Here is an 18,382-nt window from a genome sequence, read left to right as displayed (position 1 = left end):
CCCAACAACACAAAATACACCCTCCCTTTTAAACCAAAACAACGCATAGATGTCTACAATCATCACAAGTACAAAGGCACAACCCAATCTTTGTAAATCTCCATCGCATACTACTTCCTAAATATATCCACCAAGTCATTGGTCAAGTGAAGACATTATTAACCGACGATGTTTATTAATTTGTTGACAAGTTTGAGTGAACGCGAGTACATGGTTGATTAGAAACTGTGTACAATCAGTAGGCAATGTACGTAAATGTATCAGTATACATGACGCATACTCATGAACAAGTCCACGGGTACATGTATCATTTAACATGGTTGTGATGACCAATGTAATGAACATATAATAGAATCGAAGAATGGTTTCATGGGAAATGGTGTGCATTTGTTGTGTAAGATACATAATTGTGTACGTATATTTCTCCGTCGTTGATTTATACCATAGAAATAAGACCATCCACAACGATTTGAAGCTTGAGAATATGTATAGTTTCATACGTGCACACATGTACAACTCAGATAATGTACACATGAAATTTTGTTAGACAATGTATATATATATGTTAGACGCTGTACACATGAAGTATTGTACATGTGGATAGTAAATTTTATGTGTACAGATGAACGTTATAAAAATCAAACTAAAACTATGTCTTCAAAAGCCAACAACAAGAAAACATCAACAAACAAACAAAGAATATGCAAAGGGATAAACATGGAGAAAGTATACATAGATTGATGATTCAATTTCTTAGTCATTGATGTATACCATAGGAATAAGACCATCCACAATGTTTTGAAGCTTGAAAATATGTATAGCTTCATACGTGTACACATATACAACTCAGATAGTGTATACAGCCAATTTTCTCAGTACACATAATTAAAGAAAATTGCTAGACACCACAGAATACGTGTTCACAGCGCTCATTCATTCACATGTCCATATGTACAGCCAAACACACATTCGTTTACAAGTCCACATGTACATATATACAGAACCAGCCTAGTATGTTGTGTAAGCTTCTCACCAACATAATTCAACAGCTTCTACTCATTGTCACCACCTAAACGCTTAAGCAAAGCTGGGATAGCTTAAAACGCCCAAAACTGAAGGCTTCCAAAGCAAGACCTCAACAATAGGGCCATCTCCTTCGTGTCGTTTAGTGCGTCTCTAACGCACGTAGATTATCAATCGCCGAGTACATATTGATCCTCTCGCATGGGTACTGATCCGTTGCAAAGAGCCTTTCTGGGAGACTTCCCTTTACATCTTCTACCACCACTGTTTCTATCAAACAAAGAGAATCAGGCTAAAAAAAACAACATCAAAATTAACCAATCTAGCCATCAAAGCAACACTGAAGTTAACTCACCGTCAGCTATCTCTTTTCCCCGCAGACTCCGCCGCCGAGACATGCTTTTAACGTCATTACGCCTCACCATTTTTTCTTCGTCCTCACCATCTCTTTACCCCGCAGATCTTGTTTCTCATCGCCGAACTTCGCCGTCGATTTTTAGACACGTTATCACCTTTTCAGTTTCTCCCTCTGGTCTCGATAAAAGCAAAGGTGAAAGTGAATAATTTCCCTTACAAATCCGTCTTTAATATTTAAAATAATTGAAAGTGGAATTTATTACGCTTGTGGGCCCATCACACCGATTTTGAATTTTGAAAATCCAACAAACAAACTAAGAAACGAGAAAAGGAGAAAACTGGTTAGGTCTTACTAAGGGCAAGTTGGGTCTTTTCACATAGAAACTACCTCAGTAGCGGAAAGTGCCTTTTTATGACATGGAAACATGGAAACTGTCCTAGAGTGAAAATAACTCAATTCTTATCTTCTTATCACAATTACCAAGGCAAAGAATGTAAACGCAGTTATCGGCCGGAAACAAAAGTACGACGACAGAGACGTTGTTTGATAATAACATCTCGTCTACGTGATTCCTCTCTCGTCTACGCAATAGCTCCTCCACGCCAAGCTCTATGGTCTTCAATTCTTGGTTACACTTGTTGTATACACCACAGCTCCTACTCGTCGTGCTGTCTGACCCTCCTCCGTGACCTGCTTCTCACCGCCGACTCACGTCTGCGCCAATCTGCCATGGCAAGCTTCTCCACCATGGGATCTCCTAGTCGCTGCCTCATCCGCCATACAAGAAATACCTCCACGTCGTTCCACCGCGCGCAGCTCCACCGCCGTTGCCATCCAGAGTCGTCGTCACTCGGGTTCTCTGGATCGAGTCAGCGACAATGGATAATTTTCTCATAATTTAACCATTAGTCCTTCAAGTTCTTCTTTTTTTTTGTTTTGTCCCCTAAGTTTTATCATGTGCAGAGTTTTGTCCTCGTTTTTTTTTGGGTGGGTCTTCCTTATGTAATTCTTTGGTCAAAAACACTCTTGGTAGTTGTTGTTATCAACTAAGGTAGAAGAAGTCAGTTATTGGTTTTTCGTTGGTTCTATAACTCGTAGTCTCTTAGCATAAAAGAGTTCAATTTCCTTTGGTGTTGTTGCAATTGTAAAGTGACTGTTGTATTATTGTTTTTTTAATATTCAAATTATAGTGTCTGCGCGATGGTGTACATATTTAGTAGCGTCTGCGTGTACACATGTAGAAAACTTAGTATGTAGGCATGCATGTTTGAGTGTGGATATGTAAAAAATATACTAGAGTTTGTATGTGTGCGTGTACACATGTAAAAAACTTGGTGTGTAGACATTTTTGAGTGTTGATATGTACCATGATGTTTTAGCAAGCGACATTACTTTTGTGTGAAATCTTTGTCTCATAAGTATATGTGAAAATAGATGTACAACCATATAATAATATCCACTGTACACGGTTATAATGATATCCACATGTACAACTGTTGTATTTTTTTTTTTTTTTTTTTTTGTAACAGTACAACTGTTGTATTATAGTTATACTGTACACAATTTTATTAGTGTAACATGTACACGATTATATATTGAAATATATATTCTTGGTGTACACATACAAATTTATTTTTACACATACAAATGTATTTTTAAACATGTTCACACGATTAAGCAACGAGGGATTTAACTTTGATCTGAGCAAAACACAAGTCCAACTCTTTCTTGTGAAGATCTTCCATACACTATCCCCGTAAGCATAGACTGTTAAGTTTTCGGTGTTGTTGACTACTTGGCTGTAGCCTTTAGCTTCCACAAGTGGAGAGACGGCGTCTATGACGGTAAATAATTTGGTGACGATGAGACTTCTTTGCTGCAGCGTCGTTGTTATATTACTACACATCTAGTCTAGAAACAATTATCTAAGAGATTATGGACAAGAATATAAAATTTTGGATTCTTCTGTAAAAAAAAAGTAACGACGAAGAAGATGAATCAAGAGTAATTAACTAAATATCATTGGATTTATCTTGACCATTCATACTAAAAAAACAAAAGTAAATCTGATGGTTGAAAAATTAGACAGATATATGTCTTGTCAAGATGTGGAACGGATGATCTTAGCCGTTAAGAGGTATGAGAGATGTGTGGCTGAGGTTAAGTCCCGCCACATGTGTAGTTAGGTTAGTCAACTATGTCTTTAAGATTAAACTGAATCAGTTAACAATGAAGAGTTATTTTCATCCTAGGGCAGTTTCAAGTTTTTTATTACAAGATAGAGCAGTTATTACTCCCAAGGTAGTTTTTTACAACTAAAAGCTAACTAAATTTATTCTTGCAACTAAATGGGTCCCACAATTCTTTACCCATATTCTTTCTCTTTCTCTAATAGAGAAATAATTCTAAAAGTAACAAAATGAAGAAGTTGATAGATCGTAATAAGAACAAGATGTTGAAGAACAAAACGAAAAAAATCCTGAAAAAAGAGAAAATCTAGAAAACAAAAGGAAGAATACGATCTCTTCATATCTGCCACCGGAAACAAAATGAAGAACACGATTGTGGTTCCTCTGTTTCTTCGCCATGAAACAACACGACCAAGCTTTTTCTTCCACGCCGTGCTCTGCAACTCATCCGCCTCGCGTTGTGACAGTAATAAAAAAAAAGAAACAAAATTTACGTTTTAGAAACAGTGTAATTTTGAACTTGAAATAGTATCATAAACCATATTTCTACAGGTTTAAAGGTATAATAAGCAAGAAAAATGGAAAAAACTGATGATTCAGGTGAGAATAATGGTTGGCGGCTATAGAGAGAAATTGCAGAAAACCCTAATCGATTTTGGGGAAGATGAAGTTAAAATTACGAAAATGCCACTAATTAAAAAACATGGAAAAAATGATTCATATGTACATGATATGTTGTACATACAATTACACTATCCACATGTACAACGGTCCATATGTACACTATTTTGAAATATTACAAGTAGCTCAACAATAAATTCAATTAGACATTTACGAATTTGTAATATAGATTTACAAGTTTCAACATTGTATGTTCATATGTACAAAAGATTTATATAATATGACAAAGCAGAACCCATGGGTGGTAGATGACAAGGTGTGTAGATGGTGCTAAACTTTTAGATGTTTTGTAATACTTACAAATATGTACAAGTCCAGAAATCGTACATATGGACAAGGTGAAACCATTGTACATGGGACATAAAGTTTAAATTGCAGATGTTTCATGTTTTTAACGTGTTGTGTTTAATGTGGACACGGTGATGTAGACACGGTAGACAATGTACACTGTGATGTGTACATAGTATATTGATAAAAGGAGTCCATGTGGACATGTTAAATACCAGTGTACACGTTGCGATATCTTAAAAGAAGTAATCAATATTGATTGGCATTCAACTCTGTACATGTGTAGATGGTGTTAAGTGTTTAGATGTTTAGTAATGCTTGTATATATGTACATGTCCAGAAAGCATATATATGGGGACATAGTTTTGCAGATGGTTTTAACGTGGGTGGATGTACATTAAATATGTGAACATGCGGACATGAAACATGTTTGCTCTCGAGATTTCGTGATAGCTGGAAGCGCGTCGGAGATGAACAAAGGCCACAACGAAGATAAATTCCGACGATTAAGGAGGAGCTGAGACAAGGCTGTGGTGAAGGAACCTTAATCTCTTTGTGGTGTCCCATGTGAAGGCGCGGCGGTGGTCCTGGTGGATGAATTTATTGATTCTCATAGTCTGATCCATGGTGGATGATGGGTCTTATGCATCATCTTCGCCGTTGTCTACATCTCCACCGTCATCTATGTCTCTGTCGTCGATATGTCAAAGTCGATAACGTCTATGCCGTTGATGTTGTTATCATATATGTTACTATTACACCATCATCAGAACTGTACCTTGACATATCTTAAAAGATAGATTGAGAAACAGAGATTATAATTATATGCAAATTCTTTTGAAATAATAATCTGAAGAATCAAATTTTAATTTAGAAAAAAATAGAAAGTTTAGGAGGAAGTTAACGAAGAAGAAAGATAGAGGGACCCATTTCATCTATGATTTGTTTGACCCTTGGATTATCTATAAAATGAAGGGCTGTGATGAAATTTTGTCAATAAAAAAATATATATGTAACTTAGTTAGAGTATATAGTTGAGTGAAAGCTTATTTAGTTAGGTTGGTTAGATAAAACTACCTTAGTAGTAGAAACTGTCCTAGAGTATAATAATAAACTTAAAACTGCCCTATGGTGTAATATTCTCAACAATCATTTACACTGCAGGGCAGTTTCCAAGTTTTATTTACACAATAAGGTAGTTTCAGCTACTGAAGCAGTTTATTGTGACTAGAAACCAAACCATTATAACTAAAGTTATTTATCTAACTAAAGTGGTCCTACCATGTTCTTAAGTTAATTATTTTTTTTTCTTTTTTTCTCTGGAACGGAGAAGCAAAAATTTAAAACTAAAAAGCTTCTTCTTCCCATTTTAATCTTTGGTATCTCAATCCTTGGTGCATCATATCATCTATGTTGCAGTTTCTCTTCACCGTACTTTTTGGCCCTCCTCCGTCATCGTCGACGAATTCGAGCGCAAGCCGTCGCAGTTTGTCTTCTCCTCCACCACAAAATCATCCTTCCTCCTCCACGTCGTTCTCTCTGCAACTCATATCCATTGCACTCTGACAGTAGCGCGTGGTGGTCGTTATGGTCGGACTCGGCTACGGTGGTCGTCGCTTCAGTTACATGATGAAGCTCGAACAACAATGGCCAAATCTCACAAAAATTTCAAAATTTAAAGTTGGAAATCAGTTTAAAAGTGATAAAGCAGAAATCTTGAAGTGTAATCTACACTTAAAACGCAAAAGAATGAAAAATAAATGAAAGAAATCAATGGCGGCCGCAATAATTGTTGCAGGAAACCCTAAAAAAATCTGGGAAATACGAAGATATATTTACTAAAATGCCACTCCTTAAATAAAATTGAAAAAAAATGTACAACATGATTTTATGTACATGTGTACATGGTTACAACACATGTACATCTTTACATGTGTACATGATTACATGTGTACAAAGACAATATGTGTACATTGTATATTACTAAAGCAATGTATCGTAAAATCGTGTATTCTCTTTAAAATCTTAAACTCATGTTTTAATTCTTAAATGCATTGGAAAATAAATTAAATGAACTAAAATCAAAGCTAATATGAGTAAAACACAAAATTATGTGTGCACCTATTGTCATGAACACCATTTTCAGTTTGACTTGATCTATTTATTATGTATTTTGGTATTGTTTTAGTAAGCAACCACCAATCCACCTATATGTGTACAACTTGTTCACATATATTGGTTCATTTTTTATGTACACGTGTACTCGTCACAAAGTGTACACAAAATAACCTGTCCAATTTGTCTCAAACTTCTAATATGTTCAAGTTTCTTCACGAATTTTCCCCGAGACTTTTAAATATGCAATCTAGATCAAGCAAAGATTTTGTTTTTGCATCTCTTATGTGTACCCTCCTTCTTTCGATTCACAGCCACAACCAAGCTTAATTCTCAACTATGCATTCTCTGCTGTGAAGCTTCTTCGTCGACATGAATCCGCCGTGTAGCCGTTGAGAATGTAGTTGGGTGAATGAAGCGATAAGAAGCGTAAGAGTGTATACATATGGCTACAATTACACTTCAAAGAAGAATAATTTTACCTCTTTAAGCCAAACAACGGTACAGATTTTGAATCATGTCATATATTACTCAAATCTTATATAGAAGAGATGTTATTCATTTTAATTTGGTTGTTGCGGAGATGAGAAGATTATAAGCTAGTAAAAGTACAAATCTCATTTAAAATTTCTACATGTATAATGTTTTAGTGCTATATATGTGTACATCGCTTTACATATCCACATGTACAATAGGGTGTGTACCATAACCATACACGCACCTCTATACCAAAATATTTGGGTTCAGTCAAATTTGTACACGCACGGTCAGACATCTTTTAAATAAAGAGGCGTACATGTGTACGCTAAATATGATAGTGTACATATGTAAAACAACCAGAAAATAATCAAGCTAAGACCTACCATGAAGCTACCATGAAAACACACACACTAATCAGAAGCTCTTAAATAAAATGTGAAGGATGATATTTGGGTTCAGTCAGATTTCAAAGATGTCTGACCTGCGTGTACATGAGGAAGAAGGAAAAAAATTAACATGTACATTGTGTTAACCTTATTTGAGTTCATGAAGTCGTAGATGCTTAGTTATTGAGATAGAAAACTTACAAAAAGAGAAAATTGTGTACACAAATCCCTTTGATGTATAACATAAAATTAGGTGTACACATGTACAGTTTGAAGTAATGTACATACGAACTTTTTATTTTGATTTTTTTTTTCATTAATGATGGAAAATTACGAAAATAACCTCGTCTTCTCTCTTGGTCACTGTCGACCAGAAACCCTAATCTCCGCCTCTCTCACCTAATTTTCACGATTCTTTACGAATTTCTCCACTTTTTTATGTATTTTGTCTAGATCTGATAGATTTCAATCTTAATTCATGGTTTTACATTCAAAAGGTTGAACAAAACTGGTTTTTTTTTTGTTTCTGATTTGTTTAACATTGTATTCTAAATCTCCATGGCTGAGTGCGACATTCTTGATGACGCTGCCCGACTCCTGCGTATCACGACATCCAAGGACCTCACGACGATCTGTTGAAAAAGAATTGAAAAAGAAAAAGAGAATGATGAAAATTTCAAAACGTTAAAAAAAGATAAAAGTCAATCATTAAAAAAAAGAGAGAGTTCAGAATGAAGAAAATAAGAGAGAGATGATAGTGGGTCCTACTGATTAGTATATAGTTCTGTTTTAACTTGAAAAACTAAACGAAATGTGATGAAGTTAGGAAAAAATACCTCAGTAGCTGAAACTGTCTTATTTTGTTATAAATAACTTAAAACTGCCTTCCAATGTAATTCTTTCATAAGAATTTGTGGTTAAAATAAAAAAGAAATAAAATGTCGTGAAAGTTAAAAAGTTTATTGTTGTTTTGGTTTCACCATTTTAAACAAATTCAAAATTCAAATTATTCTAACTGGAAAAAAAAGTAAACCGAAAGTCACCATCTAGTTTCGCTTAGTTGAGGGCAAGAGGTACAATAACCACTAAAAACTACCTAAGTAGTAATAAGTGTCTTAGAATGTAATAAAAAGACATAAAGTGTCTTAGAATGAAAATAACTCTTTTGAATTTCGAAACGAAAGTGGTGGGGTCGTGTTATTAATTACTTTCACCTTTACCTTTTGACAAAGAGAGTAAACCTTTTTTTTTTGGTAACTACCGAGAGTAAATCTCGAAACTTTGTTTGAGAGGAATAGGAGGCGATTTCCGGCCGGTGAGAGTTTAACAGCGTACGTTGAAGATTCCGGCGACGATATCGAGGAGACGGAGTCTGCGGCTGAAAACGAACGTAGGAGATTAGGGTGATAATTGCTTTGATTTTTTATTGTTTTGCCCTTTCAAAATAAATATGTTTGTGTTTCCGAAGGTGGAGAAGCGGTGGAGGATATCGAGGGGGGGGGGGGGGGGGCGGAGCGGCGCAAAGGCGCATGGCCTTGATGATTTTAAAGAACTTTTGGCTGGGAGGCTTTTTGCGACAAACCGATTCCCAAGCGAGAGACATAATCTGAAATCTGGGAATCTCGGGAACGTTGGATAGGATGAAATGGGAGGCGAGAGAAAGAAAGAAGTTCAATACATACAGGTTGCATACGGTTTTGATCCAAACAAAATATATATTTTGTGTTTTGTGTATGTACATTTTTTCGTGTACATGAGTACATTGGGTGAGCACGATGATATATGTTACATGTACACATGTGTATGTACATTTGTCGTGTACACTACCATATGTATTGTACACGTATATGCTATCAACATTTAATGTATACATGGACACATGTACAGTAACGAATGTACATAACTTTACAATATGTTGGACATCTAACATCTATCTTAAACATATGTGTACATGTAAAAATCTGATAAAATATGATATGTATATTGTACACATTAGCCCTTATCGATAGTGAAAACATGTGTACATATAAATTTCTTTTGAAAGTATATATGTTAAACATGCAAACATATTTAGAAGTGTTAAAAATAATAAAAGCCCTCCAAGATCTAGCTTTCAATGCATAACCATCAGTGCCTGTGAAATATTTTCCGCAAATTTCGTCCCATCGATTTGTTCTAATATGGGAGCATGCTTCCATGTAGAAAGATTATTGTTTGCTGTACAATGTGATTGTGTATATCTATGTCGTATACAAATTGATTTTGTACATTCCATGTCGTGTACACGTGTACATCCTACGTATCCCATGTTTTGTACAATGTGATTTTGGGGACTAATCTGCACATTTTAATACGCTGGGGCCATAATGAAAATAATCAAAAGCCAGCGGACTATTTCTAAAAAATTATTGTTTTCTATACAATGTGATTTTGTACATCCCATATCGTGTACAAGTGTACATAATCTAAAAATACTACGTCATGTACAGTGATGTTGTACATCCCATGTCGTGTACTCGTGTACATCTCATGTCATGTACAATGTGATTTTGGGGACTAATCTGCACATTTTAATATTTTGGGGGTATAATAAAAATAATTAAAAGCGAAGGACTATTTCTGAAAATATACGGAATGCCATATTGCTACATTGAAAGTATTGGGGTAAATTTATGAAGCAAATTGATCAGATTGGAAATAGAGGCATATTGTGAAACAAGCAGAAAACTAAAGGACCAAAGATGAAAAAGATGAAACTCATCCATTGATGTCGCTCGGTCTATATTTTTGTCGGATCTCGTTGACGAAGATGGCGAGCAAGCAACGACGGAGCAGAGACACGATGGTGAAAATTAATTCCTACAACAGCGAAGGATGAAAGCACGACCCGAGATGGAGTGGTCATGGGCTTGAGACGTGGAGAAGCCGATGTTAACAAGACGCGACGAAGAGCAACGACCACCGGTGAACGAGACCTAACATGGACGCCATCTTGGACAGAGGAGCTGAGGACGGAGAGGAGGTGATGAATTAGAGCTCTCCGGCTGTAACCCGTTTATTGACCCGTCAACTCCAAGCACCAAAAGAATCAACTTTTCTTTAGCTTTCATCATCTAGGATTCCGCAATTGGTAACATATATGTGTATAATACATATGGTAGTGTACACGAAAAATGTACATACACATGTGTACATGTAACATATATCATCGTGTTCACCCAATGTACTCGTGTACACGAAAAAATGTACATACACAAAACACAAAATATATGTTTTGTTTGGATCAAAACCGTATGCCACCTGTATGTATTGAACTTCTTTCTTTCTCTCGCCTCCCATTTCATCCTCTCCAACATTCCCGAGATTCCCAGATTTCAGATTATGTCTCTCGTTTGGGAATCGGTCTGTCGTAAAAAGCCTCCCAGCCAGAAGTTCTTTAAAATCATCAAGGCCATGCGCCTCTTTGCCGCTCCCCCCCCCCCTCGATATCCTCCACCGCTTCTCTACCTTCGAAAACACAAAGATATTTATTTAGAAAGGGAAAAACAATAAAAAAAATCAAAGCAATTATCACCCTAATCTCCTACGTTCGCTTTCAGCCGCAGACTTCGTCTCCTCGATATCATCGCCGGAATCTTCAACGTACGCTGTTAAACTCTCACCGGCCAAAAATCGCCTTCTATTCTTCTCAAACAAAGTTTTGAAATTTACTCTCGGTAGTTACAAAAAAAAAAAATTTACTCTTAGTAAGTGATGTTTGTCAAAAAGTAAAGGTGAAAGTAATTATAACACGACTCCACCACTCCCGTTTCGAAATTCAAAAATCGAACCAAAAAATGTAATAAAATAATTAACCTAACTAAATGAAATGACCAGTTACGCTTTTTGGAGTCTTTCCATTGAAAACTACCTCTGTAGCAGGAACTGCTCTATTGTGTAATAATCTCTAAAAACAATCCATTTACCTCGATACTTTGTCATGTTCGTTAGATATAAAAATAAAAATATAAAAATATAAAAGATATGTGTCTTGTATCAGTGCTACGTGTTCGTATGAAAACAGCATAGATTTATTTTTTGTTTAAATGATTTTGATATGACAAGCCAAGCAAGTCACCAACCACTCTTTTCATTACATTACTTCTTCAAATTTCATTCACATTCCAAAGATCCAAAAATGGAATCTGATCTCGTCTCCGAGCATCCTCCCTTCATCAGGATTTACAAAGACGGTCGCGTCGAGCGTCTCACCGGCACCGAAATCATTCCAACATCACTAGACAAAACAAACGACGTCGTTTCAAAAGACGTACAATACTCACCGGAGCATAACCTCTCCGTCCGTCTCTTCCTCCCTCACAAAGCCACCGCCGGTACCAACAGTAAGAAACTACCTCTTCTCATCTACATCCACGGCGGAGCTTGGATCATCGAGTCACCTTTCTCTCCCATCTACCACAACTACGTAGCCGACGTCGTCAAATCTGCTAACTGCCTCGCCGTATCGATCCAGTACCGCCGCGCGCCGGAGCATCCGGTTCCGGCGTCGTATGAGGATTCATGGTCGGCGATTGAGTGGATTTTCTCACATTCCGATGGATCTGGTCCTGAAGATTGGATCAACGAACACGCCGACTTCGGTAGAGTTTTCATCGGCGGAGACAGCGCCGGCGCTAACATGACTCATCACATGGCGATGAGAGCCGGTAAGGAGAAGCTTGATCCCAAGATCAAAGGTATTGCGGTTGTTCATCCCGCTTTCTGGGGAACAGATCCGGTCGACGAGCACGATGTTCAAGACAGAGAGATGAGAAGCGGAATCGCTCAACTCTGGGAGAAGGTCGTGAGCCCTAACAGTGTTAATGGGACGGATGATCCTTTGTTTAACGTGGTTGGATCCGACTCGGATCTTTCCGGGTTGGGATGTGAGAAGGTTTTGGTTGCGGTGGCGGGGAAAGATGTTTTTGTGCGGCAAGGTTTGGCGTACGCGGCGAAGCTGAAGAAGAGTGGGTGGAAAGGAGATGTGGAGGTGGTTGAGGAAGAAGAGGAGGGACATGTGTTTCATCTCCAAAACCCTAATTCGGACAATGCTTCCAAGTTCTTCGAGAGATTTGTCAAATTTATAACCACTCCTTGAACAATGTTCTTGATGATGATGTTGATTAAGGGGGTGTTAGTGGGAATAAGATTTATATAGAGTTTGTTGATTTTAAAAGTTGAAAGATTTGTTAAATTTGAAAAGAGTTGTAGAGAGTTTTGTATATTGTGAAATTCTATGAAAATACATTGATATAATGATTTTAAGAATCTAAGGTATATAAGTAGTATTCTCAAAATCTTGTGTTATGAGTTAAATGGTGAAGAATACAACTCCCAATAACACCAATTTTAATAGATTTAAAGAATCATTAAAATCTACACTTTTTGAATAACAAAAGATTGTGTACAGAATTACTAAATCATAAAACTAATAACACTAGATTTTAATGAGAATGTGAGAATGTATAAACCAATAACACTAGATTCTATAAATTCTAACAATCATCATAAATCTAACTCCCATTAACACCCCCTAAGTATGAGTACACGTATAATTTGGTTAAGTCATTATGTTTGCAAGAAATAAAATTCATTCACATGATCTGCTTTCAGCAACAAAAAAAAAAGAAATAAAATTCATAGCTCCATTTCATGTGTTCCGACCAGGTCAAGATTTAGATGAGGTATTGTTGCCCACATTAAGCAAGCAATCCTTGTCGGAGAATATATTCCGATAGCCACCATGCTCCGTAGAAAAGCCCTCACTAGTATCTTTTTTTTTTCCTTTACTTTAGATCATTCCCTTGGCTTTGAGCAGTTAGTGTTGCAGGTCCGAACGACACACTTTGATCTGGTTTCTGCACTCTAGATAACTGTTACTACAGAAATTTTTATCCTCATTGTGATCACTGCAGCAATGTCATTCAGAAGACCTTTAGGTTCTTTTATCTTGATAATCTCCTTCATCACTCTCTTCAATCTATTAAAGAATTGATAAAGCACCAATCCTCCTTTATTAATTTATATCAGAAGAATTACAAAAGCAATATTCGACTCTCACACAATAAAACTGCATAGCTAATGAACAATTCAACTCAATGTATACAGACTCGGACTTTGACTCTGACTCTCAGCTTATTCTTTTATTCGTTAGCTAGTTCCACCTCAGCCTCTTCTTCTAATTTTTCTGTTTCCCTTATCCTCATGATTCTTCTTGTAATGTAGTAGTGGTATCCCAAGGGCAAACCAGGCTGGAAGAAACAAGTCAGACTACAGAATATTTCATTTTCACACTTGTATACCAATGTGTATATGCAACGAAGTCCACATTTTGTACACACTGGTCTTGTGTTGCCATTGTTATATTCAATATCAACATTTTTGCCATTTATTTTGATGATATGGTTCGGCTTCATGTAGTAGACCTCCTTTCCCAATAAACATTTAACGTGAAGAGTGACTCTACAAGATTCACATGTGTAAAACCACTTGGTTGCATCTAATTTATTTTCACAGATCTCACACCAATATTTGAGATCTGTTGTTTCTTCTTCTCCGTAGCAAAGAGTGACTGGATGCTTATCGTGCTTGTAGTGAGCCACGCAAGGCAAAGTAGCGCAATGAAGACACAAAAAGGAGGATTCACACTGAATACATTCTAAGTACTCACTATGGTCGCATGCAACAGACTCGAAACCCATGCAGGATCCACTGGTGAAATTGAAGAAGAGAGGGTGATCACGTGGATGGCAGTCATGGATTGAAGGATCAGGAAGAGAAGCGCATCTTACATCTAGCTGATACTCACAATCCTTTTCGCTGCATCTGTATATGAAGCCACAGCAATTACGAGTACAACCATCACACGTGAAGAAACCGTCTCTGCAGTACTTCCTTTCAACCTTGCGAGGATTAGAAGAGGTTGGATGGAAGAGGGTGAGCGGGTGTTTGTGTACGGGATGGTGTTTTCTCCGAGGAAGGGATGCACATGTTTCATGTAGGACAAACTCGCACTTTATACAACTATAGAAGCGATCTGAAACTGTCATGGGAAGGGTGCAGGCTTCACAAAACTTATTTTCATGGCTGCCACCATTCTGACGAAGCTTTAGATGGTGATGATCATGACTGAAATGTTGTATCGTCTCTTCATCAATCCACAAGAAGGGCTCAAGTATTTCTTCTTCTTCTTCAGGAACTCCTTCAAGATCTTTCCCATCCCAAACTTTTTTGTTTGTTGCACACTTGGAATGGAGGGCGTAGTGACATCCCTTGTTGCAAGAGTATGATCCGTAGTTGACGTCAACGGTTTTGCGGCAAACTCCACAAGCTAGCTCGCGAGAAGGTACAATGGAGGAAGTGTAAGAAAGACGGTGTGGGTGACGGGTAATCTTAATGACGCGAGGTAAGTAAATACATGTTCTATGGACCATGTAGTTACAAAGCAAACAAGAGTAAACATGATCAAAGAATGGAGTGTCAAGAGAGAAGCCACAAGCATCACAAGGCGAAGGGACTCGTCTAGGAAATAGGGTAAGAGTATGGTCATGGCATTTAAGGTTTTTAATAGTGAGAGGTGGTCTAATATACGCGCAAATCCTGTGTAAACTGAAATTGCAGGTAGAGCAATGATAGTATGCCATTCCAAACTCTTCTGGTTGAAACTTTTTCCGACAATAATTGCATTTAACAATATGGCCTTCATATGATCCAGAGTTTTCTTCATATGAATCATAGTCATCTGACTCAGAGGATGAATCAGGCCAGTCAATGGGGATTCTAGAGCTTTGAAAATTAGGATCTAAGAAGATGAGAGTGAGAGGGTGGAGAAGGTGAAAAGGGTGTTTGATTTCGGGGGGAAACAAGTGACAACCTCTGTGAAATTCCAAATCACAAGTAGCACAGTAGTAATAGTACCTTCTATTCTCTAAGTGTTGGCCTTTGCAGCTGAAGCACACCGAGAGTGGTGGATCAAATCGCCGGCAAAGGTTGTGAGGGTTATCTGGATATGACAAACGACATACGGGTTTAGAAACAGGAACAATTCTGCTTAGTTTCATTGAGACTTTTTTTTTTTGAAACACCATTCCATTGATTATTAGTATATTATATAATGAATGGAGTAAATGAACCATATGACCGGAGAGTAGCAACCACTTGTTTCAACCTATATTTTAAGACCAACAGCCTAACTTAAAACAAACATGTTTTTAATGTGAAAAATCTCATGACCGACATTTTTCCCTTCTGGTTTGGTTTATTTTGTTGGGCTAAAGTATTAAAGTTGGCTATTGCATTGCTATATGTAACTAGATTTTGATCACCATTGTCAAAACGCGATATTGGTTTTGTTTATAAATTATAATTGCTTTCACAATTTATTAGTTTATATACTTAAATTTGTGAATATTATTTATTTTAATTCAGTTCTGAATTTTTCTAAAAAATCATAATAACTTTTTTATATAGATTTTATTTTTCTTTTTGTCATATATATACTTTCTTAATTTAAGTATTTAAAAGTTAGATGAAAATAACTAATAAGAAATGTTTTTTAGTTTTACTAAATTTGTATAAGAGTAGATTTCATTCATAAATTTGTGAAATAAAGCGAAAGCATTAACTTGATATATGTTAATATATTCATGTTATAGATGTGAGAAGAGTAATTTTCAATACAATCTTTTTAAAAAATATTGATAGTTATTCTATTGATTAACACGAACTATAACACAATATCATAGTTTTAAAATTTAACATCTACTTTTAATAAAAATAATCATTGTTAAGTTTGATATGTATTGCATTAAGTTATAGTATTTTGTTTTACGAAATAACATATGTTCATAAAAACATTTTATGTCTTTAATAGTATATCATCAAATTAAAAAAGTATATAAATTTACCTATATAATAATCAAATATTCAAAATAGACTAACTCATTTATTTAGTGTGTTTTGCATTTATTTTATTTATTTTTAACAAATTAAGAGTAATACATCTTTTATAATTTTTCATATAATTTAAATGAGTTAATTTGTTTGTTAAAATATCTGTTATTTGATTAATATATTACATGATTAATGAAATAAACCATAAATTTTTATAATATCAAATGTAGCCCATTCCACTATATTATAAAATAATATAATATAAACTAATGTTATAGAAATTAATGTACCTTTTTTTTTAGAACAAAAAAACGTACCATGAGTTACCTCCCACAAAGCACTTGTTTTAAGTCATTAGCTCAAATTTTTAGAAATCAAATTCAGTCAAATGAGAATGAAGACTTGTTCCAAAAACAAGCCCCAATGTCCAATATTTTAAGCTTCAGCACACTGCTCATGAACCTTTTCACAACTTCATGTCCTTTGTCTTTCAACTCTCGAGGTGAGAACAGTTCGAACTTTTGCAAAAGGTTGTGAGATACCTTTGCTCACACCTATACTCAATTACATAATTAGATTTGCTTTCAAAATAATGTAATTTTGATAATATATAAAAAATCCTAATTACTATAAATATAGTAATTGGCCACTAAAATAATGAAATAATTATATACTATATATAATGTTATAGTAATTAAGATTAAAAGTATTATTTAACTTACACGTTTTTTTGTAGAGAGGTATGAATTTATCTCAATATCTAGGTCTGGGCATTTTACCCGATACCTGAATCCAAACCCGAAAAATTCAAACCGAAGTAATAAAGTACCCAAACAGGTATTGAGTTAGGAGAGATTGGATATCCGAATCGGAAAGGGTAATACCTGAACTCGAATGGATATTTGAAAATAACCGAACATATGTATACCTAAACTATATTTCTAGTTTACCTCTGCTTTTATTCAAAATATTTATATTGATTTTATATATCATCAAGATCAGATAATGTACATATAGTTGTAGACAAAATGATTTGCTGTTCATTTAAAATACACTAGATGATAATCCGCACCATGTGCGGAGTAAATTTAAAAAAAATATATTGTAAATATTATAAACAATATACATTTTGTTATCAATAAATTTTTTACATTTGATTAGAGGTGGGCATTCGAGTACCATTTGGTTCGGTTTGGATCTTTGCAAGTTTGGTTCAGTTTCGATCTTTACCTGTCTGGTTCGGGTTTGGGTTCAAATAACCTATTTATTTATTTTTTTCAAAAAATAAAGTTCATATATATTTTTTATTTTTCAAAAACTAAAAATAAAATAATATATAACATATAAATTTGAATAATGTATGTCGTAATACTTAAATTTGACATAAAATTTGGTTTAGCTTAAGCATTTGGATATGAAATCAATAGATATTTTAAGTATTTTTAAGTGTTTTACGTATCAATTAGCTATTTTAAACATGTACTTATAACTATTTGTATATATTTCCAAGTATTTTGGACAACTTAAAAACATTTTATATATTTTGTATATTCTTTTAGATATTAAATTTAAAAATAATTAATATAAGTAAGTATATAAATCTGGTTCAGATATATTCGGATATCCAAAATATTTCGGTTTGGATCGGATTCGGTTTTGGTTCTCTAGATACTAAAATTTTGAACCTATTCGGATATCTAACCAGTTTTGCTTAAAGTTCAGTACTATTTTTTGGACCGGTTTTGGTTTTTTTTTTTGATTTAGATATTTTGCCCAACCCTATATTTTATTATGACAAAATTTTAACCGAAAATGATGATGGTTCATATTGATTTTGGGTATGCAATAAATTTTAAACCAAAACACATTTTACTATGTACATGGTCCATTTAGTTAATCATTAAAAATTGTTTTAGGCCCATTTAAAGAAA

General features: G+C 35.2%; 2 protein-coding genes across 2 annotated transcripts; one reads left to right on the top strand and one right to left on the bottom strand.

Moving 5' to 3' along the window:
• Nucleotides 1-11,573: 11,573 nt before the first annotated feature.
• Nucleotides 11,574-12,827, top strand: LOC125608918 (probable carboxylesterase 5). The gene has a single exon (XM_048779567.1). The coding sequence runs from the start codon at nt 11,617-11,619 to the stop codon at nt 12,655-12,657; it is 1,041 nt and encodes a 346-aa protein (XP_048635524.1). The 5' UTR covers nt 11,574-11,616; the 3' UTR covers nt 12,658-12,827.
• Nucleotides 12,828-13,540: 713 nt separating this feature from the next.
• Nucleotides 13,541-15,724, bottom strand: LOC106455023. The gene has a single exon (XM_013897086.3). It carries the CDS (start codon nt 15,692-15,694, stop codon nt 13,703-13,705), a length of 1,992 nt encoding a protein of 663 aa, XP_013752540.3. The 5' UTR covers nt 15,695-15,724; the 3' UTR covers nt 13,541-13,702.
• Nucleotides 15,725-18,382: the final 2,658 nt, after the last annotated feature.

This window comes from Brassica napus, chromosome A5, assembly GCF_020379485.1.
Source record: "Brassica napus cultivar Da-Ae chromosome A5, Da-Ae, whole genome shotgun sequence".
Classification (NCBI taxonomy): Eukaryota; Viridiplantae; Streptophyta; class Magnoliopsida; order Brassicales; family Brassicaceae; genus Brassica; species Brassica napus.
Note: the sequence above shows the minus strand (reverse complement) of the source record. Positions and strands in the feature narration are given on the sequence as shown.